General features: G+C 37.5%; 1 protein-coding gene across 1 annotated transcript; it reads right to left on the bottom strand.

Moving 5' to 3' along the window:
- Positions 1-263: 263 nt before the first annotated feature.
- On the bottom strand, positions 264-27,369 carry LOC310631675 (acyl-CoA (8-3)-desaturase-like). The gene is made up of 12 exons (XM_083348324.1): positions 27,122-27,369; positions 22,981-23,091; positions 21,142-21,339; positions 20,190-20,291; positions 15,045-15,173; positions 11,664-11,724; positions 6,764-6,837; positions 5,186-5,283; positions 3,584-3,680; positions 2,726-2,805; positions 2,476-2,601; positions 264-1,346 (listed from the first exon to the last, which is right to left on the bottom strand). The coding sequence occupies exons 1-12, from the start codon at positions 27,362-27,364 to the stop codon at positions 1,235-1,237; spliced, it is 1,431 nt and encodes a 476-aa protein (XP_083204450.1). The 5' UTR covers positions 27,365-27,369; the 3' UTR covers positions 264-1,234.
- Between the last annotated feature and the right edge of the window lie 236 nt (positions 27,370-27,605).

The following is a 27,605-nucleotide window of genomic DNA, read 5'->3' as shown; positions in this document are numbered from 1 at the left end:
TTCTACTTTTTGCATAAAAGTAGTTTTATGCAAAACTACTTTTCCATAAATGTATAGGAATGTACATTTAACTATTTCCAATTGTTCGTTTTAATAACTGTTATTTAATTTCATTTATGTTTTAATTTCATTTTTGTGTTCCAGATGGATTCACAAAATGCAAATTTTCTGTCTCTTTTTGGTCTCTTACTTTAGTGATTTACTCTTAATCCAAAGTGAATTATTCACCCTACCATTACTTTTCAGTTTGAGTTGATTTCATGTTTTTCTTGTTTTCTTTTTTTTTTGCTTCTAATGTACCATTTTTTCTAGTTTTGGCTGGCCATGTAAAAACAACCATAATCCTGTGTTTGTTATAAACCTTTCAATACCAAGATTATATTTTGCATCTGCTGTTGGACATATCCCTGGCCACATCATGATACCAGCTGTGAAGCAATATTGACATATCAGCATTTCAACATGTCAGCATGTTGCAAACACTGACACTGACGGTGCACTTCCTTTGCACTCTCCTAAAACCAGCTTCTTTTTCTGTTTCATTTCAGCATCGACATGGACACATACTTCTCCTATGTGCTGGGTTTCCATCAACAAAACTGCCTGCCATGCCCCCATTTCTCAGCTTGCATTTCTCAGCTTGGACCCTGCCAGTCCAAGAAAAAGCCCCCAAAATGAAGAAAAGCACAGAAATATAGACGTGCATGGTCATCTTGGTGATAGTATTTGTTTAGTAGTGCAAGATAGTTTCTCATTTCTCTTTTTATTAATGAATTTGGATGAATTACTAGATTTCTACCAGTATTGGAAGCTCTGGGTGAGAGAAACATCAGGTAAATAATATGGAATCTACAAATGCTAAAAAAAAAAGTAGAAGAAATAGGGATTGGTATCTTAGCTGCACTTTGTATCTGCTGATCCAGTTTAATCTCATATCATAATCCAGAATCCACTACAGCAGCTATTACATTTATTTTCATGACCGTAGCAAAACTGAGATCAAGTGTAAAAGTAGCAACAAAGCAATTCAATGAAAATTTTTGAGAAACTTTCCTACATCTTTATTTATGATGCATCCAAGACCCATAAGCAGAAAAGGAAAAAAAAGTGCTTATATTCATTAAGAAACATATTAAAGGTTAAGCTGAGGCCAAAAGTCTCTCCAAGCATTCTGTTTCATCCACAAATTACTTTAGGTTTTCTGTGCCCAAACACTGTCAGGTCCATCTCACATCTATTGTGTCTCTTCACCCTTCTTTCCTTGTTGAAGGCAGACTTTAGGATTTTGTGTTTTCTGTTCAAGATGATACGTTTTGAACCAGATTTCACCTGCAACCTTCAAGGAACTGTAAAAAAACAGAAAGTAAGTCCTGCTTCATTGCTATGAGAATTAAGACCTATTCAGAGAAAAATCATGCTTCTGATTCATGCAGAGGATTGAATTCAGAACGAGTACAATACATTGAGGACAGATTGAGAAGCACAAAAATCTCTCCGTGATTCCTACATCTTCTTTTAGGTATTTGATGTGACTTCACAGTTATGTCTAGTTTGCATTGATGCTTTATGGACTTATATATCATTATCATAAAGTAGCACTTTATCCAAGCACCCAAACTGAAAAGTCATGGTGATAGGGAGAAGGCAGACTCTGCCCATCTTCAAGAGACCAGCTGGGCATGTAATTTTCATGCTAGCCATATGGAAATAGTTTGCCATTGCCTGTTTCTAGAAGGTGGTTTTTGTTTTTTTGTTATTTTGCAACTTTACAGTCTAGCTCAGCTGCCCCTAACCTTTTGGGCACCAGGGATTGGTTCCATGGTGAAAGGTTTTTTCTGTGGATGAGTGTGGTTTCACATTCTACTGCATCTCATGGATGGAGCTTTGCTTGTTTGTGCAGCCTGGTTGCTGGCATGCTCCAACCAAGTGCAGTCCATAGAAAGGGAGTTAGGGACCCCTGGTCTAGCTTACACCTTTTTCTTGATGGCTTCTATCAAAATACTACCAACTTAGATGCTGCTTATCTTTTTTCAAGATCACCCAAGTATTGTTGAGAGCTACCACATATGAAAGGCTCTTTGATGTTAACTGATAACTAATTTTTAATTATAACTAATTTTATGAAAGAAGCATTTGATAGAGCACATGCTTAATGATTAGCATTTCTCTCTTTCTGACATTAGACTTGTTTTTTCTTAAAGGATCTACATCTTTATTCTCATTAACAGTTTAATGCTTTGCACAGCAGATCACTTTTGAAGCCTCTACCCAATGGACTTAGTGTTCAGTTGACATCTTCACACTTATGTATATGCCTGTATCATTGCAAGTTCGCCTTTCTCATGTCCTTAAGAGCAAAACCATGCAGATTCTTCATTTAATTTGCTGTTTGGCTAACCTTTATACGTATACTGAGTGTTTCCTAGATGCCCAAATATTCTTCTGAGCTGATAGTCTTTGCAGTCTGATACTTACTGCACAATGTCAGCAAAGCCAGTGAAGAGGGATTTTGATTGATATTCAATACCATGTTTGGCACACATGGATTTCACCAAAGGAGTCACCTTCCAAAAGTTGTGCCGAGGCATCGTAGGGAAGAGACTATAGGCAGAAAGGAAGGCAGAGAATTATGATCCCTTTACTATCTTTTTGTTTTATATGAACTATGAAGCAGTTTCTCACGGATACCTTAAAATCTTTCTCATTGCCCTAAATCTGTACTCACTGGTGCTCAATTTGAAAATTCAGGTGCCCCGTAAACCAGTCATTGAAAAACGATTGATTCACATTGCATGTTGCCTGAAGCTGGGAGAAGAGAGAAAGAGAGGTTTTAGTCCAGACATACTGTGAATGAAGGAAGAACAATTTTCAGGCAAATGTCCATGATTTATATTCATGTATGTTTGTATGTATATATTGGTATATAATTTGTATTTCTAGACAAATATATTGAATTTTGGAAAGCTTAAATTATATTAGTTTAAATACTCATTTGTTTTGGAAACATGGAGAATTAAAGTGTAATTCTACTAATATGTTTATTTTTCATTTTGTGAAACATTTCTTTTCAACAGTTACTTTTAAATCTTCTCTTTACTTATTCCAGACTGAATCAGGTTGTCTGGTAAGATTTGAACTCAAAAGCCTCCTTTTTTAAAAAGAATGTCCTGATCTTGATGAAAACCTGATGCTGGGAATAGAAAAGAGCGAAATGATTTCTGCACTGGCCGGTTTCTCTTTGGTGCTATTATCTTAAAATGAGCCAAAAAAAGTTATTTATTCTGCTCATCTCATTTCCATGTTTATAAAGTCCGAACAAAAGTGAGGGCAATCATAACCTGTAAGAAAAGACATGGTATTTTTAAACACACTTCAAATTTTTCTATGATAGGAAAATAGGTAAAAATAACTTCCAAAAAGGAATTCAGTTTTCACCTATGCAGATTATAGTTGATGCTGTGGTAATTGGATTATTATGGATCTGTGAATTATTGTCATATGATAAAATTACAGACAAGTGTAACTTTAAGATTAAAGTTTAATCATGTGCAGCCATCAATTTTATCTTTGAGATCTCTCTTACCTGTGTAGAGAACCAATCCATGTTTTTATCGTGATCAATGTACATAGGAATATGACTCATCTGCGATATCCATGTAAATAGGATACTCTCAAGAACACTGAGAGACAGAAATGAGGCAAAGTCAGGAAGTGAAACTATATCTACACAAATTAACCATTAAATAGAACAATGGGACATTTTATTGGTTTGTTCGTTAGGTTTAGAATGCAAGTCATTTGCTAAACCTACTTATGCCTTTCTGTGGAAGCCAATACCTGTCCAACTGAAACACACACACACACATACTCCAACAACATATTCAAACCAAAGATCAGGAGCCTCAATCTTTCTAAGTCAGTGGACATACTTGGAAGGTTGATCAAATACCATGGAAACTGATCCAGAATGGTCACTATAGAATGGCTTGGATAGATCCCAGATAGATATATAATGGCAAATGGACAACATATGATCCTCTGAGAGGAAGGCAAATTGGTGAGGTTGTTGTTGCTATTCCCTCCAGCCCCTCACAATGCTCTTTGTCATTTCTAAATGACAGTATAAACTCAAATAATAAAAGGGAATGGAGAGGAGTAAAAAGTGAAAGGAAAAAAGAAAGAAAAGTAAGCATATAATCAAGAGAAAAGAAGCATATAAAAGCTTCCAAACTTCATCACAATAAGTATATAAAAATAGTAACTCTTCACCCTCTGTAAAGTTCTAAACATTTATCTGTTCATCCCATATCTTATCTCTAAACAAATCCATAAAACATCCTTTTCCATCTTGTGTCAGCAGAGAATCCAAAAAAGATAGTAAGAAATAGTAACTTATCTTATCAAGAATGATCAAATGAGCCAACTTTATACTTAATCTTTAGCTCATTCATATATTGCCATAAGATTTTATCTCTCTTCATTTCTTTTTTGTTTCAGTTCTTCAAGGCTTTAACAAGACTTTTATTAAATTCCAGTTGGTTTGTCATTTGCATTTCATTTTTAAATTGTAAAACCTCAACAAGTTTCTTTTGAAGATCCAGAGAAACATCCTTTTCTAACTAATTCTTTTGGTCTACCACTTGTAAATCCAGTTTCAATACCATCTCCATCTTGTCAAAATTTGTTCTAAAAGTGACATTTCTTCAATAACATCCGTTGGACGTAGTTTATCCATTACAGCATCACCATTATGACACTATTGAAATTATGGCTACTATTTTCTAAATCACTTCTTCTCCTTCAGTGTTTTTATTTTCATAACATTTTGTACTATTTTGCAGGCCTGTATATCTTTCCTCTACTTAAAATCTTCAGTCTGCTCTTGTGCCCAGTTTTTCAAATCATGAAATTATTTGCATGCGCACCAATCTTCAACAGGAAGAAAATGAGTTTGGGTGTCCTAAAAAAGTGGGGGACTTTTTGGAGTAAGTTCAGATTAGCCTTCCACAGCCTGGGTATCAACTCCCAGAATTGCCTGGCCAACAAAGCCATTATTGCCAATGGTAGAACTGAAACCCACACATATGGAAGTGGGCAAGGCTGGGGAAGGATAATCTAGAGAATAGCCAGGGCCTGTGAAGGAATGGTGAAACACAAAGAAAATAGTACATATGATGAACAGTACTTCAAAAGAAAGAGGTATCCCAAAGCACCCTTGAATCCCAATATGGGGTTGAAGGCAATAAAGAATCGGATAAAATATGCCACAGTCCATGCCATTTCCTGCAGAAGAGAAGAAAAGGAACAGACATTAGAATAGCATCTTCCCTTGCTCCAAGTAGGCACCCTACATGGAATCGTAATGAGTTCCAGATGTGTATCTTCAGGAAACTCTGCTCTGTTTACTGCCTCTTAGACAGAAGCAGAAAATACCCTGGCTGCTTTTTTAATGGATTGACAGATTTAATGGGTTGAAAAGACTCACAGAAAAATTCACTAGACAAGATTGAGTATGCTTGTTTTTTTAAAAAAAGTACAATATTTTGAGCTCACATCATTCCAGAAAGTGATGGAGGAGAGAAGTGTCTTTGCATGTTGTTATAAGAGTTTTTTTTAATTAATCAGGGAAGACAAGCTTTCTATATAGTGATTATCAATACAAGAGACCATGTGTGATTGTAAACACCAATGTTGGTGTGTATGTGGATCTGTTTGAGCTCAGTTATTTTCAGTAACTGATCTGTTTATCAGATGTGAATGTAGAGATTTTGTTAGCTTTGATTTTCCCACAAAACTTCAGCCATTTTTATTTAGAGTGCTTGACAATAGTGCACGGCAGATACCTATGTTAGATAAACCTGCAAAAGTCTCTTCTGCCATCTTTTCAATTAGAAAAAGATAAGTCCAACCCCATTTCCAATCCCTTTAAATCTTTTTAAAGAGAAAGATGAACCATAACTTCATTTGTTTGTGTTCAACCTACTATAAACAATTCCTGAATCAAAGCCCTTAAAATCACTACTTGAGAAAACTGGATTGTAATTCTTGTACATTCTTAGTTCAACTGATGTCATTGTACAACTCTATGCCTCCAACTTCCCCCATTATACCTTCTACATGTTTGTTTCCTTAGAAAAAACTCTAATGCCTTCTTCATAAAAAGCCTTTTGAAAGCTAGCAATAGTTCATCTGGAAATGGTTTAGAATTGGGTGGCATTGACTTTCCTATTAACAATATTCCTATGCCAATTTTTATATGCTCTTAAAAATAGTCTAGCCTTTTTATATCCTCTTAAGGAAATAAAATTCTAAACCTAGAAATGTACCATGACCTGGGGGGGGGTGTCTCAGTATTTTAATATTTAGTAGGGATTATTTTAAGGGACGTGGTGGCTCAGTGGGTTAGGACGCTGAGCTTGTCGATCAGAAGGTCAGCAGTTTGGCGGGTCGAATCCCGAGTGCCGCGTAGCAGAGTGAGCGCCTGTTACTCGTCCCAGCTTCTGCCAACCTAGCAGTTCAAAAGCACGTAAAAATGCAAGTAGAAAAATAGGGACCACTCCGGTGGGAAGGTAACAGCATTCCGTGCACCTTTGGTGTCCAGTCATGCCGGCCACATGACCACGGAGACGTCCTCGGACAAGCGCTGGCTCTTCGGCTTTGAAACGGAGTTGAGCACCGGCCCCTAGAGTCGGAAATGACTAGCACGCATGTGCGGGGGAACCTTTACCTTTACCTTTACTTTAGGGATTATTTGTGTACTCACCCTCCAGAGTTTGCGCTGAAGTATAAAGTACAATGAGTAAACTTGGAAAGTTGGCACAACAATCAGTGGCAGTGCTGTAGAAGGAAACAAAATGCATATAGTCATTTACATGTCTTTTCTAAACATAAAGGAAGCATCAACCACACTCCTCAAATGTTTTGTATTTAACATTTGGGAAATATTATAATTGTACTTGAGATTTTCATCATCAAAAATAAATCAAACCCCAAAAAGCATTTGACAATGTAAACTGGCAATTTATGTTTCAGCAGCTTACAGAAATGGACTTTGGAAAAAACTTTATAAATACAATCCAAAAAATTTATTGCAAACAGACTGCCAAAATAATTGTAAATGGAGACTATACAGAAAACTTCAATATTAAAAAAGGCACAAGACAGGGATGTCCATTATCTCCATTACTATTTATATTAATGCTGGAAGTATTGAATGGAAACATTAGACAAGATACAGAAATTAAAGGACTGGAGATAAAAGATGAAAAATACAAATTACAAGCATTCACAGATGACTTGGTTTTTATACTGGAAGTTCCATTGGAAACAAGCACTAAACTTCTAGACAAAATACAATAATTTGGAGAAGTGGCAGGCCTGACAATAAATAGAGAAAAGACTAAAGTGCTGAGAAAAAATTTAATAGAAAAACAAAAAAAACTAACAAAAAAACAAATCTTCAAATAGTTAAAAAAAAGTTAAGTACTTGGGAATTTATCTAACAGCAAGATGTGTAACAGTAAAAGAAGATAACTACATAAGACTGCTAAAACAAAATTGGATTTGGAAAAGTGGAAAAACCTTCAACTGTCAATGTTGGGGAGAATAGCAACAGTGAAAATGAAGACCCTACCAAAAATACTCTTTTTATTTCAAACGATTCCTGTAAGGCTGGGAAAAGCCTTTTTTGATGAACTGAACATAATAATACTGAAATTTATCTGGCAAGGGAAAAAAGTGAGAATTAAAGTGAAAATGCTACAAGAAGTAAAAGACAGTGGAGAATTTGGACTCCCAGACTGGAGGTTATACTACCAAGCAACTATTTTAACATGGCTTAAAGAATGGATAATGCTTAGAAATAAAAAAAACTATTATGCCTAGAGGGGCATGACCTACAAATTGGTTGGCATACCTTTCTGTGGTACAGAAAGAACAAAATACACATATACTTTCAAAACCATTTTATGAGGAATGCACTTCTTTTAGAATGGGAAAAAAATAAAAGAAAAAAATTATATTAAGATACCTGAATGGCTTTCAACAATGGAAGCTTTTGCTTATCCAGACTTAATTAACTATGACAAAGTTGTGACATATAAAGACATTTTGGATAATGAAGGAAAATTGAAAGATAGACAAGACATGAGAACAAATTCAAAAGAGATATGAAAAAGATGTAAAAACAACAGGATTTTATAAAGAACAGACAGAATTTGAACAGATACAGTTAAAAACAGATTAAAAGTTGATCAAGAAACTATAGATTTCTGTTAAAGATGGAGGAAGAACAAGTAAAAGAAACGATGATAATATGGGGAAAGAATTTCGGATATAATATAGAATTAGAGGAGTGGCAAAAATTATGGGAAAGAAATATTAAATTAACTAAAGCAGTGCCATATAAAGAAAACTTATACAAAATGTTTTACAGATGGGATATGACACCAGTGACATTAGCGAAAATGTTTAAAAATACTTCTAACAATTGTTGGAAATGCAAACAAAGGCCAGGTACTTATTACCACATCTGGTGGACATGTCCTAAAGCAAAAAGGGTTTGGGCTAAAATACATCTATTGTTGGAGAAGATGACTAAAAATCAAACAGACTTCAAACCAGAATTGCTTTTGTTAGGAATAATAGGAGCCAAGTACAAGAAAGATTGTAGATATTTAATACTACATGTATTAACAGCAGCAAGAATTGTATTTGCCCAATATCGGAAAAATGAAAACTTACCAACTGAAGAAGTACTAATTAAGAAAATTCTATAGTGCACAGAAATGGATAGATTGACTTTAGAGATTAAAGTGAAAGAAGACTTAGTAAACTTTAGAACATGGGATAATTTTTACCAATGGCTAGAAAAATGAGTCAGCGAGAAAGGAATATGATATGCAATCCTGAATATATATTACTAAGAATTAGCCTACTGAGTGATTAATCAATATTGTTTATGATAGTTAACTATATCTATTACTGTTAGTTAAATACATGTACCCAGACAATATATTGTTTGCTAAATGTTGAAAATGTTCCTTGGGGAAACCCTAACCCAGTGGTGGCGAACCTGTGGCATGCGTGCCAGAGATGGCACTCAGAGCCCTCTCTGTTGGCACACGCGCCACTGCCAGCAGCAGCAGGTCCATCAGGCCGCCACCACTGCCCAGAACAGGAGCCCTGCCCAGCACAAAGGAGGCAAAGCAGCTGACTAGCAAGCTTCAGTAGAGGTGGTAGAGCAGAGGTAACCAACCACTGTCAATTGGTGGAGTGGAAGAAAAGGGAGGAGGAAGCATTTTGCATACGTGCGTGCACGAGGCCACGAGCATGCACTCACTGCAAATGGGGCCGGGCTAGTGCCTACATGATACTCACTAGCCCTGCCCTGTTCTTGCATGGTGCAGCGCTTTGTATCAGCGCCTTGCAGCACAGTGGCCCATTTTTGCACCCCTGATTTTTGCGTGCCAGAGACAGCACTCAGAGGGACCTCCCTGCCCCCCCCGAGGGCACCCTAATGCTGATGCACCCCTGGCACTTTGCAATATATAAGTGGGTTTTGGGTTGCAGTTTGGCCACTCGGGCTCTAAAAGGTTCACCATCACTTCCCTAACCCCAACCCTAACCCAAACCTCAATCCCAATCCTGACCCCATTTTATCTCTAACCCTATAAAAACCAATAAAATTTATAATTAATAAATAAATAAAACCCCAAAACTTGTACATGGCAGACACTGCCTGAATTTTGCCACTCAAACTATTTGTGTTGGCTCTATTAGAACCAATTGACTAAAATACACTTGAATGAACTAAATGAAGCTCTGTTATTCCTGGTGATAAGTGGACAATACTATCTTAATCTCTTCAGGTTTATTTAGAAGAAAGCCCTGGTAAATCCAGTGAGACCTGCTTTCAAGTGTTTATGTATTCAATTTATAACAGACATCTTGTAAAACTGCCCATCTTGTAAAACACAACTCTGGGTGACTTACAATATAAAACCTAAAACAAGCCACTAGTATATATAAAGAGAGCAAACCCCATTACCTTCTAGCACTGGTGATGTTACCTAGCTGGGTAATGAAATGTCTGCAAGGAAACTACCGACCTTGGAGATCACCAAAACCCCATAGTTCCACCCTGAGCTACAAATATCCTCTTCTATTGGAGCTAGCTGAATAAAAGTTCATTTTCCTTCAAAGGTGGGGAGGGGTTAATAGTCCAGAGGAAAAGAAGCATAGAGGCACAATAAGAAAAGTTGCAAGTGCTCTAGTTGCTGGCCAATAGCAGAGAAGAAAAAAAGGAGAAGAAATTCCAGAGAGAAGAATTAAGGGAGAACAATGTTTGTAAGAAGAAAACATTGTTATATAATATTACTATCGAGTCTGGTAATAGAGTATAATAATTGCAATCATTATAATAACTGTAATTAATGTAACAATATAGAAACAGCAATAGAATTAAATATAAATTAGAGGCAATAGAAACACACAGATAAACTTGTAAGTTTCACATTTCACTTTTATATCTTGGGTTTCTTTCAAAATAAAATATCTCCCTAACCCTTATAGGGATTTATTTATTTATTTTTTTTAAAAAAAAACCACTGTTCAGAGTCCAGGGCTTTTGTGATTCTTGAGACTCAGACTCAAGAGTCAATTTAATTGGAGACAGGTAAAAAAAAATCGTATGACAGAGGTCTCCTCTGAACTTCTGTAAGCAGTTATTGGTGGTGGCCACTAGCTTGTTTGGCTTCAAAAAACGGGTTGGACCAATTCATGGAAGTCATGCGAATCAATGACTATTAGCCTGCATGGCAGTCTGCCTGTCTGAAGGGAGACCAGTGGGTTTCCTTGGTAGGTCATTGTGAGAATGCCCTCCTGAACTTGTTGGGCCAGAGGTGGGATCCAGCAGGCACCATTGATGCTCTTATGAATAAAGTAGTTTCAAAAAGAAAAGCAACTTCTGGCCAAGAGGTTGGAGCATCTTTTGCATTATTTCCCAGTCTTTCTTTCATGGCAATTTTCTTCCACTCTAATTTGATTATGGATGGTCCTGCCTATAGTATAGAGCACCAAATAATTGAGCAGTTGCAAGAGAAAGTGCGGTAGCCCCTCCGGCTCTCTTTGCACTGTTTAGGCGTAGGCTGCTTTTGAAGACGTGGACTTAGAATCAGGACACCTCCCTCCACCTTGTGTACAGGGGTGTCTGTTTGCTCTGAGAAAGAAAAGAATTCTTCCTCATCCTCTGCAATGTTCTGCAGTTGCTGCCACTGCTCTTGTTCTCCCCTCCTCCTCCTCCTCCTTCTCTTTATCTTATTACTAATAAGACTGCAAGGGATATAAATTCTTCCATTCTCCACCATTCAGTCAGAATGGAAAAAGCTTCTTGGGTGAGAAGCGAAATGTCTTCAGAGAAAAACAAAGTCCAGTCGCCTCTTGTAAAAGCACCAAAAAGCTGAATGCCATAGACACTTATTACTAATACGTCATAAGAGTTGTTATTAATCTGCACTGGGCTGGGCATTATAATCTGTCCATGAGCTCATGGTGGAAAAGATAGAGTCCAAAGATGATACACAGCTTTTTTGTGAAAGTTGTTTTTTTACACAAAAAACTTCATTTACACTTAGCTAGAGGTAGGGGGAAAATCAGATACTCACTGAAGAAAAAATATTTGTGCTGATAGTTATAAGGCATGTATTTCTTTTTCTGCAAACCCAACTGTAAAAGAAAGAAAGTCATGAAAAAACAAATATCCTTCACTAGATAATTACACTTTAAGGCTCCATTTTTATAACATCTTTTTCAGCTGCTCTGTAAAATAAATACTCAGGCAAGAAAAAGGGAAGAAAAGTGAGATGCACACAACTGTCACAATAATAGACTGTAATTGTGGTAGTTAGAGTAGATTGCAGTCTTAATGTCATGGTTCTGACAGATGAAACTCTTCAAAAGAACTTCAAGGCATTGTTTACCTTAAAGAATCTTTTATTCGAGAAACAAAGTATCAGCACTACATAGTTGAAACCAAAAACTAAATTCCCCTCCCCTTGATACAAAGTAACAAAGTACAATTCTTTCCTCCAATAAACAGTCATAACTCACATTCCCCAATTAGCTTGAAGTGCGGGCTTTCTCCCCAGCTCTCCAGCCCGCCAAAACACTATCAGCTCTGGGCCCAATGTCCTTGGGTTCCCATGGCTGTTATTATTGTTATGACTACTGGACTCTCATCCCTATTCCCCTTCCCAGCATTGACTAATTCTAAAAGCAATAGAGAAAATGGCTGCATTTCCATCTGTTGCCAAAGCAAGAACATCCGATGTTAGCAGCATTGACACTTTATTTTCGAAGTTTCCAGATGCAGAAACTCATGGCAGAGTGAGGTAGCTTTTGAACTAAGTCCTACAATATAAATACGGAAAACAGCATTCTTAACCTTAGATATTTTTTTTAGCCAGGAGAGGAAGAGATCCCTTTTGGTAGCAGAAACACTAGATAAATTTTACTAATCTTTCCATTAGTAGAAGGCCCCAAAGGAAAGCAATACTGATGACCCTGGATCTTCTGAGTTCAAAGTGCTCCATTGTCCCAATATCAGCTCTTCACCCACACCATCCTATCGCTGGCACAATGAATGTGCTGACCGGTGTCAGTAGAGGTGAATTATTTTTTTATTTAGAAAACATGTACTGTATTGTTGCCTACTCGCATATGGTGACTCAAAGCAGCTTACATAAATAGAAAAACACCCTATAAAAATAAAATAACAGGCGGAAAAATAATAAAATAATATAATAACCCCCCACCCCAGCGACAACATACATTAAACTACCGGTAGCCATTTGCTAGGCTCTATCCCGCTCTGGGTTCCCCAGGCCCACTGACAGAACCAGGTCTTCAGCACCTTCCAAAAAAGTGTTGGAGTGGGGGTGCATGGATGGTTAAGGATAAATCACACAGCTGATGTTGCTCGGATAAAAGCAAAAAAAATTGCAAGTGAGGATGTCAATCAAAAAACAATATGAAAATATCTTAAATAACATTTTTATTGTTTTTGTCAGGTATTATTTAATATTTTTCATTAATATTTTAAAATGCTTTCTTATAACATAATCTAGTTTTCTGTACCTCTTTTTTTGTTCTTATTTAAGTATTAACTGCATGAAGTAATAAACTACCTTTCAGCACTGTATATCATTTTCTTATACTTAAAATGGTCATTAGGGGAGAGAACCGATTGTTAAATTATTTGAATCTCACCACTGAGGAGGGGTGTCATATGTGTACACCGAGGTCTGAACAGAACCATGTGGGCTGCTGCATTTTGTATCAATTGGAGTTTCCGGATGCTCTTCAGGGACAGCCCCACATAGAGCACGTTAAAATAGCCAAGATGGGAGGTGACTAATGGATGAGTGATCATGAGTAGGGATTGTTGGTCCAGGAAAGGGCATAACTGGTGCACAATCCACAGTTGTGCAAAGGCCCTCCTGGCCATGGCTGCCACCTGCTCTTCAAGCAGGAGCCGCGAGTCCAGGAGTCCTCTCAGATTATGCACAGGGTCTGTTTGGGGCAGTGCCACCCCATCCAAGATCAAAGATAGCAATTCTCCATGGGCCCCAAACCCAGAGCCACTCGATCTTGTCAGGGTTCAGTTTCAACCCGCTGCTCCCCATCCAGCCCCTAACAGCCTTCAGGCACTGCGAGACGGAGGTCATGGCATCACTTAACCCACCACAGGCTGAGATATACAGCTGAGTATCATCAGCATACTGATGATATCTCAGTCCATGGTGATGGATGATCTCACCCAATGGCTTCATGTAAATGTTAAATAGGAGCAGAGAGAGTATTGAGCCCTGCAGAACCCCGCAAGGCCTGGATCTCTCACCTCCTATGAACACCGACTGAGAGCAGCCACGGAGGAAGAAAGTGAACCAATATAGCACAAGCACCCCTCCCTCCCAACCCCTGAAGCAGCTCCAGAAGGATACCATGGTCAACGGTATCAAGAGGTCAAAAATTAACAACAAAAAGGGAATCCAGAATCTCATCTAAAGAGGCAGCTTCTTCATTTTGAGATTTTTACTGACTGCCACATCCCCAACCTTCAGAGATAAAACTTTTTTCTATTTCTGCTTGTGAGGCATAAGTAATTCCATATTTTCTTTGTTTTAAGAAAGAGCCAAGGCAAAATATGCTTATCAAATCTGAAATAATCCATTGACATAATTCACACATAATTAGTCAGCCCAATTCATAACATTAACCAAAGAAGGAGGAAACATGAATAAACATAGATGTTTAGCCTCCATATCACCCACAATGTTCTATCTATCCTACCTGAGCTGCCAGGGGTTTGGGCAAGCAGACAATCTGCTACTTTGCTTCCCTAACACACCTTCTTAGGACTGCACTCATGGCTATAAAAGCTTGCTGCTTTCCTCAGAATATACACTTATAAAGTCAATCCAGAGAGACAATTCACCCAGTAGTCCAATTCATAATATTTACCTATAGCTATGAATTACAACAAGAAAACCAGTTTGGTGTAGCAGTTAAGGCATCAGGCTAGAAATTGCAAGATTTTGAGTTCTGGTCTCTCCTTAGACCAGGGGTGTTAAACTGCCAGCCCGCGGGCTGATTTCATCATACCGAAGCCGCGCCTACCCCATTTCTGGCAATGCAAAAAGAGTCAGGATATGTCGCAACACATCACATGACATGGTGAGTTTGACACCCGTGCCTTGGACAAAGCCAACTGGGTGACCTTGATCAGTCACTTTCTTTCAGCCTTAGAAAAGAGGGGGCCATATATGGAAATACACTTTTGTTGTGGCCACCTTGGGCAATCATTTTGTCCATCCCTACTAATCTATTTTCTCTATGAGATCTGTTTTATCAGACAGTGCCAATAAATATAAATACATCCACAATACATATACTGTGTTCAACTCTAAACATTGACAATGGAGTAGCTAAACAGTTTCTGTTCTGATCTGAAAGGCCAGAGTTCAGTAAAATCTGTTGCTTCTTACCTCCAAAGAAAGAGGTTCCCCTAATGACAGAATAACAGGATGAAATGAAATGTCTGGGTCCTTCTGGAAACAGTTGGGTTTAGCATGATGCTGGGAATGGTGCAAAGACCACCAATTAGCTGAAAGTCCCTGTAGAGGAAGAGTGAAAGAAAGCATTTAGGCACTTTTAAAAGATTACTTGACTATTTACTACAGCAGTATTCTGCTTTGTATAGGCAATATATTATAGAGGAGATTCCATTGAACCTTTGAATCAGATTTTCAAATAAATTTGAGAGGTTGAATCAGCTGACTCTGAATTATCTTGGAGAGGTTCAAAAACAGTTTGAAGATTAAATGCACTTTCCAGCTTTGAAGAATCTCAAGCATTCATTGCATGTATGGAGAAAGCCGGGGGAATTTGAGTACTGTACTGACCTCTCTGATATTAACTTTAAGTAGGTGGCAAAGGAGTTTTATCACCTTTTCAAACCCTGTCTATCAAAGCACTGGAAGATGTGCTGCTCTGCTGTTTGTGTATTTAGAGAGATTTGTCTGGGGGGAAAAACAGAATACAAAATTGAGGACTAACTTTATTCCGCTCTGTCTTGCTTTTAATGAATCTTGCTCTTCCTTGCCTCCACGCCATTTTATCATTCTTCTTTGACTCAACTGTAGATTTGTGTCCCTGTTAGACTTGTGTCCTGTATTTTTCTTCCTTATTTATCACTGGCATTTAATCAAGCTTATTGATCAGGGAATTTTATCACTGGGATTTAATCAGGCTTATCTTACAGTTGTAGCAAAAGCAGGTGAAGATAACACCTGGTATGCTAATTCTCATCTGATTTCATTGCTAATGTTGATACAAAGATTTTAATAGCAGTGTTGGCAAATAGATTACAAATTGTTATTAAAAATGATCAAGCAAGATTAATAAAAACTAGGCATGCAGCAGATAATATAGGATTAGTTATAGATATAATAGACTTAAAACAAAAATCAACTTGCAATCTCACTGTTAGATGCTCAAAAGCTTTTGATAAACTACACAAACAATACATATTTATTGTATTAAATAGATTTGAAAATCCCTTGGAATTCATAAAATGCATTAAGATATTATATCTACATCTAAAGTAAGATTTAATGACATATTTTCTCCCATTTCTCCATTATTTAGAGAAACTAAACACTTTCACCCTTGCTTTTTAATATCTACATTAATATTTCAATTAATATTTAATAATTAATTTATTAATATTTAATAACTTTTTGCATCTGCTATTAGACAACATAGAATTATCTATGGAGTACTGTATAACTCAGTTGAATAGAAATGCCCACATTCTTTTGTTTATTTCCAAACCTCATACTGTTGTTTTAGTATTGAGGCAAAATAGCAGAATATTCTATTAATTTGTCCAAATCAGAACTGATTCCAATAGATGAAAATTGGGTTACCCATCAGCTAAATATCAATTCCATATTCCAAATCAATTAAATATATATACCAAGGGATACAAATATGGCTTGAAGCTTAACACCTCAAAAACCAAGATCATGGTCATCAGCAAACAATCCAATAAATTTGGAAGGAATACCATTAGAAAAAGTTGAGAGGATCACGCACCTCGGTTCTAATTTACATGAAAGCTAGGACATGACCATTGAAGTAAAGACAAGGATAAAGAAAGCTCGAACAAAATTCTTCAAAATGAAAAAGGTCTTCTGCAGTCATGACATAAGCCTAAGATTGAAAATCAGGCTTGTCCGATGTTATATATTTTTTTATCCCGTTCTATGGAGTAGAGAGTTGGTCTCTGACAGAAGGCCACCTGAAGAGACTCAAAGCATTTGAAATGTGTGTTTACAGGCAACTGTTACATATAAGCTGAGTTGACAAGATCAGAAATGAGGAGGTGATAAGCTGCCTGGGAAAGCCAATGTTGTGATTCAGGGTCAGCCTGTGGGTTCGGCAGTTGGGTCGGACGACTCAGAGGAGGAGGAGGAGGGGGGTGTTGAAGAACTTGCTGAGGGGATTGGACAGCTTGATGAGAGCCCCCAGCCAGGCCCCTCTCATCTGGTCACGACGCAGACCCAGCTGTGTGAGCCTGACAGCATGGATGAAGATGACCCACAGCTGGCCCTGTTCAAGGATGCCCGACGCAGGAGGCAGTCAATCAGGACTAAACAGAGGAAGGCAATGGGGCACCTCGGAAGGAGGCAGAGAGAGGCCACACCCTGAACTGTATTTAAGGGGAATGTGTGGGAGGGCTGGTTTGCTGAAGGCAACCGCTTGGAAAGTTCCTGTTTCATAGCTCCTGTTTCATGGTTGGTGTCTTGTCTTGCTCTGTTTTATGTGAATAAATTTGGCAGGCTTTATTCCAGCCTCTTGCCGTTTGTAAAGGGGTTGTCCCTGCTTTTGCTGCAGGGCCGGTAGCAGGCTGGTACAGAACAGCCAAGGGAAATCATCAAAACAATTAAAAAATGAAAGTTAGAATATTTCGGACATGTGATGCGACAGTCAGAAAAATAATTTAATCCTCCAGGGAAAGATTGAAGGCAAACAAGGTCCAGGCAGAAGAGGAACATCATGGCTTCAAAATCTAAGGGACTGGTTTGGACAAAACTCAGCAGCACTTTTTTGTGCAGCTGCTGATAACAGTAGGATTGCCAACATGATCGCCAACATTCGATAACGGATATGGCACAAGAAGAAGAAAGGATACAACAAGTAATATAAATAATTGGAATTGGGTATGTCTAGTTTAATGAAGAGAAGGACGAGGGGTGACATGATAACAGTGTTCCAATATCTCAGGGGCTGCCACAAAGAGGAGGGACTCAAGCTATTCTCCAAAGCTCCTGAAGGCAGGACAAGAAGCAACGGATGGAAACTAGTCAAGGAGAGAAGCAACCTAGAACTAAGGAGAAACTTCCTGACAGTTAGAACAACTAACCAGTGGAACAACCTGCCTCCAGAAGCTGTGAATGTTCCAACACTGGAAGTTTTTAAGAAGAGACTGGACCCCCTTTTGACTGAAATGGTATAGGGTTTCCTGCCTGAGCAGGGGGTTGGACTAGATGACCTTCAAGATCCCTTCCAACTTATTATTATTATTATTATTATTATTATTATTATTATTATTATTATTATTATTATTATTATTGGGAGAGGAGTATTTCTTCAGATATCAATAGATGGGTGTCATTAAACCTTACCCTTTGGGAGAAAGGTGAATGCTCTCAAAATGTATGTTATTCCAAGATTAATTTGTATTCTAAGACAAGTTCCAGTTTAAAAATCTGGAAAATATTTTCAGAAAATACATTCCTTCTTTAGAAAATTTTGATGGAGTCCTTTGATTCTGAGAATCTCTTTACAAAAAGGCCAACTTCCAATTAATGAGAGAGGATTCAGTTTTTAGAATCTGGAACTATCATGCTTACATATTGTCAAGCATTGAATCCTGAAAGCTAACAATTGGGGTTAATTTTCCAATTTGGGCAACCTTGGAATATACATATACAGCACCTTTGGTTGGATGGACAGTATTAAGATCTAAATATACTCAAGCTCTGATACCTCTGAAAACAATTACATTATTTAGAAAGTTATGGAATGGAATGTCTACTTTAAAAAACTGTCTGTTTTTCCCATGCCAAATTGACCTTATGGGGAAAGCCATCTTTAAAAATGAGGAGAAAGATGATGATATGGAAAAATTGGATGGAAACTGTCACACGCAAAGAATCAGGACTACACATTAAATTCCAGTGAAGCTGCTTTACTGCTCATTCCCATACACAAACTATTCAACTAATGGTCCGGACTAAATTGTCACTGTGTAAGAGTTAGAGGACTTCAAGAAGGGCTGGAGTTGGGCTACTTGTGGGAACATAATGACTCCAGGATTATTCCTCTCTTGACTCTGCTCCCCCAACTCTGACTCTGCTTCTCATACATTCTACTGTCTTTAAAAAAAACATTGTCACCATAGCACATAACCTGCTTTTTCTAGTTTATTAAATTTGACTAGAGTGTTTTCTGTTTTACTTCTGTATGGCTGCTCTATACACTTTTTGTTTTGGAGAACTAAGAGACTGTGCTGCTCTTTTTCACTCCTATTATTTCAGACTTAAAAGAGTAGAAGAGGAATGTTTCAAAATGTATGTCAAAATTCTATAGAAACCTTTCAATAAAAACATTTTTATTCGAACAAGCCGGCCTGGCCTGATGGGGGATTGGTGGGGTTTTTATTGCTGTACTTTTGGGGTTTTTATAAATGTATTGTATTAATTGTTTTTAATGGGCAACTATTTAATCTTTTTAAATCTTTTTTAATATTTGTAACTTCGCATTTTATTCTTGCCCTGTTCACCACCCTGAGTCCTTCGGGAGAAGGGCAGTATAGAAATATTAATAAACTAAACTAAACTAAACTACTTATCTCAAACTTTGCAGTGCCAATGTCCTCAAAGGTATCTACTATCTCTGTTATTTTCATTTTATTCTGCACCCCAAATGAAACAACTATAGGCATTTTGATGCTTTCCCATTCAAGTAAAAAAACAAACAACTTTCTTGAATTTATTTGACATGGATTTTGATCTCAGATCTCCTATACTAGAGTTTCCCAACCCATTGGCCAATACCCATGGGCCAATACGGCCTGTTGGGAACTGGGCTGTGTAAGTGGTGGGCGAGCTCACAAAGCTTCATTTGTGCATGCAGGGATTAGTTTGCACATGTGAAACCATCCCCTCCCTCCCCCCCACCTTGGCTACCAATGCCACTCTGTGGAGCCAGGACAGTTGGGAACCACTGTCCTATATGTATCAAGTCTTGCCACCTTCAGATCTTAAATTTGGATTGGCCCTCGGTTAATTTGCACATTCATATTATTTATTACAAGTGAAATTTCATTCCTTGTCTGCAGTTAGTAATGAGATAGATGAACAAATAATTTGATTTAATGTTAGAGAGCTTTCTATGTTCTTTGAGTGGGAATGGGAAAATGGGAACCCCATTTGACACATCTGTTATAAATAACACAACACATTTGATACTTACTGATGAAACTTTTTCACTGTATTTGCAATATTCCCTATTCCTTCCCTTCAATTCTGTGGAACATTCTAAGAATAATATACCATACTTACCTTTAAATGGCACATCACAAATTCCTGAAAAAGGTGGTTCCATTTTGGATTGCTGAAGACTGAAAGATGCCCCAAATCATGTTGTAGCCAGCCTGCTTGAGACTAAAAGGAAAGCGTGATTCACAACAGGACCACCTTTTGTGTCACTCCTACAGCTTATATGCAATGATATTTGTAATAGCTATGCAAGAATGGCTGGGATAGATAAAATACAGATTCATTCATTCTTGGCTGTTGTTGTTTTTATTCAATCAGAGAAGAGGCCACCCAGAGAAACATTACAAATAGGATATGCACAAGAAAGCAATTCTACAATATAACAACAAATACCTTTGACAAACCTATGTGATTTTTGTGATAGACAGTGATCAAATTCCATTTCGGATTGCTTTTATCTAGTTTTGGTGACGGTTTGTTGCTGGAACTTTGTACTTTGATATGGCCCAAGGGCTAATCAATAAAAGTTGTTGATAGACAGTGAGAAGACATAGCTGCTTTTTAATGCTCTATTCTTGTTTCATTACCTGCTGTCCTTCAGAATGGGAGATTTGAGATATAAGATAACATGGCATCATAGAACATAGAATATAGAGTTGGAAGGGACCTCGCAGGTCTTCTAATCCAAACCCCTGATCTAGCAGGAGACCCTATGCCATTTCAGATAAATGGCTGTTCAGTCTCTTCTTAAAAGCCTCCAATACCCTTCTTTTCTACAGAGTCATCTGTTGGGCAAAACAAAAGTGGCTTTTTATCTAAATGAATTGCTTAGTCTTCTTCAACCCTTGTTCCTGCAAACAATTTAGTGCAGTTTTCTGAAGGCCCATGACAATTGAATATGTGTTATTTTCCTTACAAAGAAATTATTTTAATTTGGCCGAAAGACATTCTGCTTGTAGGAAGCCAATCTAATGGAAAATGCAATTTTGCCTAAAAATAAATCCAAGAAAATTACCTGAGAAAAGGTCAGCAACAATGTGGCCAAAAAAAAAGGTACTATAGATATCCCAAAATACCACAACACAAACCAGCCAGCAGCATCCAGCAGTAAAATATGCAGAAGGGTCAGGAAAAAGAAGAATTGGTTTGCCTTGAAGAGTCCCATGTTTTTAACAGTGGACAGCAGCTCCCGAAAATCCTCTACTAATAATTTCTATGGAAACAAAATTCAGCAAATTTGCAGGAGTTTTGACTTTATGGATACAGCATAATTAGCCAGTGGCATCAACAGTTAACATCAAGAATTCTTGGCGGAATTGCCCCCCAAACTATCCTTTTCCTTCCAAACTTTTTACAGGGGAATGAAGAGAAAACCATGCAACCCCAAAATTTGATAAATATTCTTTTAACAATATTAAATGTGGAAGAAAGCAAATGAAATTGTTGCATAAATAAATTATTTTTGTTCTTAGTGACTGCTAGACAACTTACAGCTCATGTTTGGGACACTTGAAATTACTCAACGTCTACCTGGATTTAATAATCTTGGCATAAAGCACATGGAGAAACTAACTCACACACACTTTGGTATAAATAGCTTTATTGAGTGTCCACAAGGTGGCACCAATTTATATATTCCTATAATGCTCATGCAGTCAGAGAGTTGCTAGTTTAAACAAAACCACTGAGTGTTGCATTATTCAATGCTGTTTTTATTTATATATTTATTGTAATATATTTGCACATTAAATTCATTTATATAGTACATTTGTACTGTATTCCAATTAAACATAGTATTTATTACTGTTATAAAATATATAATTAATAGATCATGAATTAATATTATTATTTCTCATTAATAAATATTTATGGAACTGTTATTGGTATCTATTTACCTACTTTATTAATTTAATCAATTTATATTACTGCCCATTCAATGACTTTCATCAGGTTACATCAGTAGACGCCCATTGGCCAGGAGTCTCACCACAGGACATCCACAGGCATGACCAGTGCTGTTTCATTGCTGTGCCCAAGCCTGAAACCTGACTGAAAAGGATCCAGGTAAACCATTTTCTCCGGTCTCTCTGAGGCTGCATTGCAACCACCTGCTTAATAATCTTGAGAAAACAGGCTGGGATTGATTAGGTGAAGGCCGAGGAAGGCAACCTGAAAGAACTGGGTTTACTTGCCCAATCTTATTGCCCAGCTGCATTTTAAAAAGTACCTTAGATCTTTTTTGGCAAAATCAGATGGAAGTTCATCTGATGGGACATGAAATGAGTTTGCTCTGCATCTGGAACATGAACAGGATAAAACTGTGTACATTGGACACTACCTGGATATGACTTGTTGAGATGACAGAAGCCTTATCTTGTGGGGTTATTTGAGTTCAGGTGGAGCCTAAAGAAGCAAAGATGGTTCTCTCTGTGTTATTTACACCTGTGGAGTCCTACTTGCTTAGTGGAAGCAGACAGGGAGATGAGAGGAAGCTGAGCGTGAGTGGTAGTGAAGATATCCTTCAGATGTATTTGGGGAGGCTCAAGTGGCGCTTCAGGGCAATGTGGTGGAGAGTGGAAGGGAATGAAATGGCAGATACTAAGATCACTTCATAATTAAAAGTCTGCTGAAGGAAATGGACTTTTACTGTTTTTATAAAGGCCAAGAGATTCGGGTGAAGTACAAGGGCAATACAGAAAGATTGAGGAATACCTTATAAAAATCTCTTTTGTTGATCTTAATAGCAGATCAGTTTTAATGACAAAAGTGATCTTTGAGACAAGCCTTATAATATTTAAGGCTTTGCATTTTAACACCATAAGCCACTACCTCAATTTTCTGTCTCCAAACTTACATTTTTACTAGGTTCAAAGCTGGGCTGATCAGGTGCCAATTCCCCAATCAAAAGTGATGCCATGTGCTTCCTTACTAGAGTCTTGTCAACATGAAAGGCTGTGAAAGGATCCTAAAGCCAAAGCATAAAGAAAAAAGAGAGAAAAAAGAAAAAAATATTATAATAAAGAACCAGTTTAAAGGCAACCTGGAAGAAACATGTTTAGGCTAATTGATTATACTTGATTCTTACCTTTCTTCTTTCCAGTTCAAGGCATCACAGACAATAATCCACAAGAGTTGTTTGACCCAAGATATTGAGACACTTGCACTATTGTTTAAGGAATTGGCTCTGAAGGGTTATGATTAATTCTAAACTATAATTATTCAGAAAATTATTTTGGCTTTAAGTAACATATGGAGTTACAGATGACAAAGAAACTGCAGTGATTGCAGAAAAGATCAAAGACAGCAAAATGTACAAATCACCTATTTTACTTGTTTAATTCTTTCTAGAAAGTAGTATTTATAGATAGTTTTTATCAGCAATATACAGTAAACCAGTTTTACTGCTTTACTCTGCATGTAGAATTCCTGCTTCTCTCTTTTCAATTTATAGGTGGAAAATGCACAATTTGCTTAGTTCTGCATTAATTTTTGTTACTTAATTTTAAAGTTGAGAAAACTCTGTGCTTCTTTTTGAAGACATTTATAGTAAGTATCTTTTACATTTCATTCATACATAATTATACACCCACTTTCCATGAAGAAGCTTCCTGATATAAAAAGTTAACCTAAAGAACATAAAACTTAAAAATATATAATATGTGGACCAAATAAACAAAAGACATCTAAGAAACTGCTTAAGGCTTTGAAAAATAAAAGGGAAATACAAAAAATAAATCAAAATCATGATCTGGATAGTGACTTTCCAGTGGATCTACAAAAGAGGTCTGCTAAGGACTTGAAGAAGCCTCTGTCATACAACAAGAAAGATAACATCTGAATGAATTAAAGATCAAAATTGTTAGAAGTAAAAGAAAGGAATATAAAGTTGTTCTGTTTAATTAAAATAAGACATGCTTTTTTTGGTAATTCTTTATGGGCTTTTTACTGACACCAGGACTGAAAAGTTGATCATTGATCATTATATATATAGAAAGATAGATTTGGGAAAGGAGAGATATTTATTTATAACTTTATAGCAGGTAATGAGTTATCAATTTTTTTTAATTTGGCATACTGAAGATTAGAAGTCACTTCTTTTATATATTTCTTTTCTTTTTATTTATTCTACTTCTTTCCTTTTGTTTCTCTATTTTTTCTTTCCATTTTTTAATGTATGTCAATGATGACTCAATCATCTAGGCCAAAGGTGTCTAAAGGTTGAATCATGGCAGCTGGACCAAACTTTGTTAATCTGAGACATCCAAGCAACTTCATCAGAGTAAAAATTAGGTAGGCAGACAGTACATTCCATTCATTGGAATGTACCAACTCTTGCCACATCAATTTCAGTTGAATCTTGACTCTCTCTCAGATTAATGTCTCAGATTAACAAAGTTTGGTCCATTTGCCATGATTTAACCTTTAGACACCTTTGGCCTGGATGAGTCTCCGTTGACATACATATTGCAACTTATTTTGGGTTGAAACCCCTGAAATTGGTGTGGTAAGAGTTGGTACATTCCAATGACTCTCTGTCTCACTGCCAATCTATTTTTTACTCTGACTGAGGAAATTGAAGTTGAAGTTCATGAAGTTGAGCAATGACCATCTGGTCAAAGTTTGGTCTAGTTGCTGTGATTCAACCTTTATACACTTCATTTTTTCAATTCTTTCTCTTCTTTATTTTTCTGAGTTTAATTTGTATTTGATTTTACTCTTGTACTTGACAGGAGTAGATTATTAATCAGAAATTTCTAATAAATCGAAAGGTCTGTAGGAGAAGCCACCTGAAAGTCATAAACTCAGACAAGTTAACTATATGCAAATAAGAAAAGGAGAAATTGCTGGCTAACTGAAAGCACAAGCAGAGGAAATACAGAAATAACTATAGGAGCCAAGCTTTGTTAATAGAAAATTAGATGGTGATAGATAAGATGTGCACAAAGGGGCTTCCTGGAACATGGGAGGGGATAGTGGTTTTAGACAGTCCGGATTAGTTTATTGGATGATTAGGGAAGGGGCACTGAGTGCAATCGGGGAGGGGGGAATCTGCATCAGGAGTAGGATATAAAAATGTGTCAAACAGCTCTTTAAGGTGTGGCTGGACTCCTATGTGTGTTTTAGCTCACCAAGCCTTTGCAAATGCTTCTTTTTAAATAAAACTTTGTTGCTGGAATTCCAATTTAGTTTGTTTGTTTTGGGATCTTGAGCCATGTTCCAAACATACTGAAAATCTTTATAAAAATTATTTTTAAAAAAAAAGTACGTAAAAGGTAACAGAAAAAAATAGGCTAATTTGCTTTCAAAGTAGAAAAGGTTATAGCGACTGGATGCAAACTTATTTTTACAATGATAAAGTGATTTTTTTTCCTTCTTTTCAAACATGTCCAATTCTCAGGGACTGCTGGACAAGTCTCTGCACTTTTCTTTGCAAAGATTTTCAGAAGTGACTCACCATTGCTCCCTTCCTGGGGCTGAGAGAAAGTGACTAGCCTATGATCATGCACAAGGCAGGACTTGAACCCACAGTCTCCCAATTTCTAGCCTGATGCTAGAAATTGGAACCAAACTGGCTCCATATGAATATATAATTTATATCTTATTTTCTATATCCAGGTTGTTTTGTGTGTGACAGAGATATATTTTGTTTTGTGAGCTCCTGCTTGCAGTCTGCATTAACAGAGGCCAGATACTGGTTTTCCCAACTGACCAAAAAGGTGTAGAAGTATGTGTATCTTCAAATAATCATGTGATATAGATCCAGTTTCTCTCTTTGCAGAAGGGAAGACAGACAGAATGGTATTGCATGACTGAACTACTGGCTCCTTGTTAAAGTTGTGTATGATTAATTAAAAACTTACAAATTGATTATTTAATTTCCACAATAACAGGTTATGATTTAACTACACTTAAATATAGTTGGAAGGATTTTTTTTTGTTCTGATCTTCACTTTTGGTTTTGGTGAAACTGTAAAAACAAGGAAATTGCAATGTTTTATCAACAATTCTAAGAAAAGCTAACCTACAGATCATAGATTTACATTGCTTTTTCTTATTTTTTATTTCTTAAAAACATAGTCTATATCAGGAATAATATGTGTGTGAGAATGTAAAAGAGAAAGAGAGAATGTGTGTGCTGATTTCACTGCACCATTCTGTAGATAGGATTCCTGTTTTATTTCTCCCATTTCTATTTAAATTAACAATGGGATTTGCAAGATTTGTTCAGCTGTTTGGCTCCATCCTTCAGACTTGGGAAACAGAGCAGAATCAATGGAATGCTTTGTAAATAACTGAGAAAGCCAAAGACTAGCAAAAAGAAGTCAATATGTGCTTCATATATTATAAAAAGGCTTTTAAAAAGTGCTCAGAAAAATGGGAACTCCAGAATCTCGTTGTCCTCATGAGAAACTTACATACAAGTCAAGAAACCACAGTACAGTCAGAACATGATATAATAATAATAATATAATATAATATAAAGTTGGAAGGGACCTTGGAGGTCTTCTAGTCCAACCCCCTGCTCAGGCAGGAAGCCCTATACCATTTCAGGCAAATGGCTGTCCAGTCTCTTCTTAAAAACGTCCAGTGTTGGAGCATTCACCACTTCTGGAGGCAGGTTGTTCCACTGGTTAATTGTTCTAACTGTCAGGAAGTTTCTCCTTAGTTCTAGGTTGCTTCTCTCCTTGACTAGTTTCCATGATAAAACAGATTGGCTCCAGGTTAGCAAAGGGGTACAAAGCTGTGTATTTGACCCTTATATTCAACCTATATGCTGAATATATATTAAGGGGGACTGGGTTAAAAAAATGACGGGCATGGTTTTAACATTGGAGAAAGAAACATTAATAGCCTATATTATGCTGGTAGCCCTACCCTGAAACTGAATATACAGAAAATCTGCAAGTTTTAGTAACAAAAGTCAAGGAGCAGAGTGGAAAATGGGATTACAAATAAAAAAGACCAAACTAATTACAACTTGCCGCGCGCCTTACCGTGGCGTCCTGCCCTGCGAAGCTTGCGATGGTCCGAGAACCCCCTGGGTGCCTCCTGTAGAACCGGCTGACGTCATAGACTTTCCTGTCAATCACCAGCCAGCGCTCCTGTGGCGGGTCTCCCTGGCCAGTGCGCAGCCCGATCTCGTCCCAGGTAAACCACCGCGAAGGGCCGGAGAGATCGGCCGCGGGATCAGCCTCCCTCCTCTGCCTGACCCCGGTTTCTCCTTGCTGGGAAGCCATCACCCTCCCGACTGAGACTTCGGGGTAGCTGGCACTGTCCTTTTCAGCACCACCGGGAGGGCGGACTGGGCGGGTCCTAGTGGGGGGAGTTTCCTTCCTTCCCCGTCTCCGATTGGCCGACAGAGTTTCACTGGAGCTGCTGTTGTGGAGAAACACCGAAACAGCAACTCGGCCGGGCCTGGGATATTCGGCTTTTCGAGTACAAAGGAGAAGCAGGCTGCCGGTCGGGGTGAGTGATTGT

This window comes from Vipera ursinii (genome assembly GCF_947247035.1).
Source record: "Vipera ursinii genome assembly, chromosome: 1".
Classification (NCBI taxonomy): domain Eukaryota; kingdom Metazoa; phylum Chordata; class Lepidosauria; order Squamata; family Viperidae; genus Vipera; species Vipera ursinii.
The sequence above is the reverse complement of the archived record's forward strand: the minus strand, read 5'-3'. Positions and strand labels throughout refer to the sequence as shown.

Excerpts from the sequence above, each read along its gene's own strand:
- LOC310631675 (XM_083348324.1), bottom strand. The coding sequence starts at position 27,364 with ATGGCTTCCCAGCAAGGAGAAACCGGGGTCAGGCAGAGGAGGGAGGCT. Across the intron at positions 11,725-15,044 it reads GGGAACCTCTTTCTTTGGAG|TTGGGTTTGCAGAAAAAGAA; the intron begins GTAAGAAGCAAC and ends TTTCTTTTACAG. Across the intron at positions 6,838-11,663 it reads GCACAAATATTTTTTCTTCA|CACTGCCACTGATTGTTGTG; the intron begins GTGAGTATCTGA and ends TTCCTTCTACAG.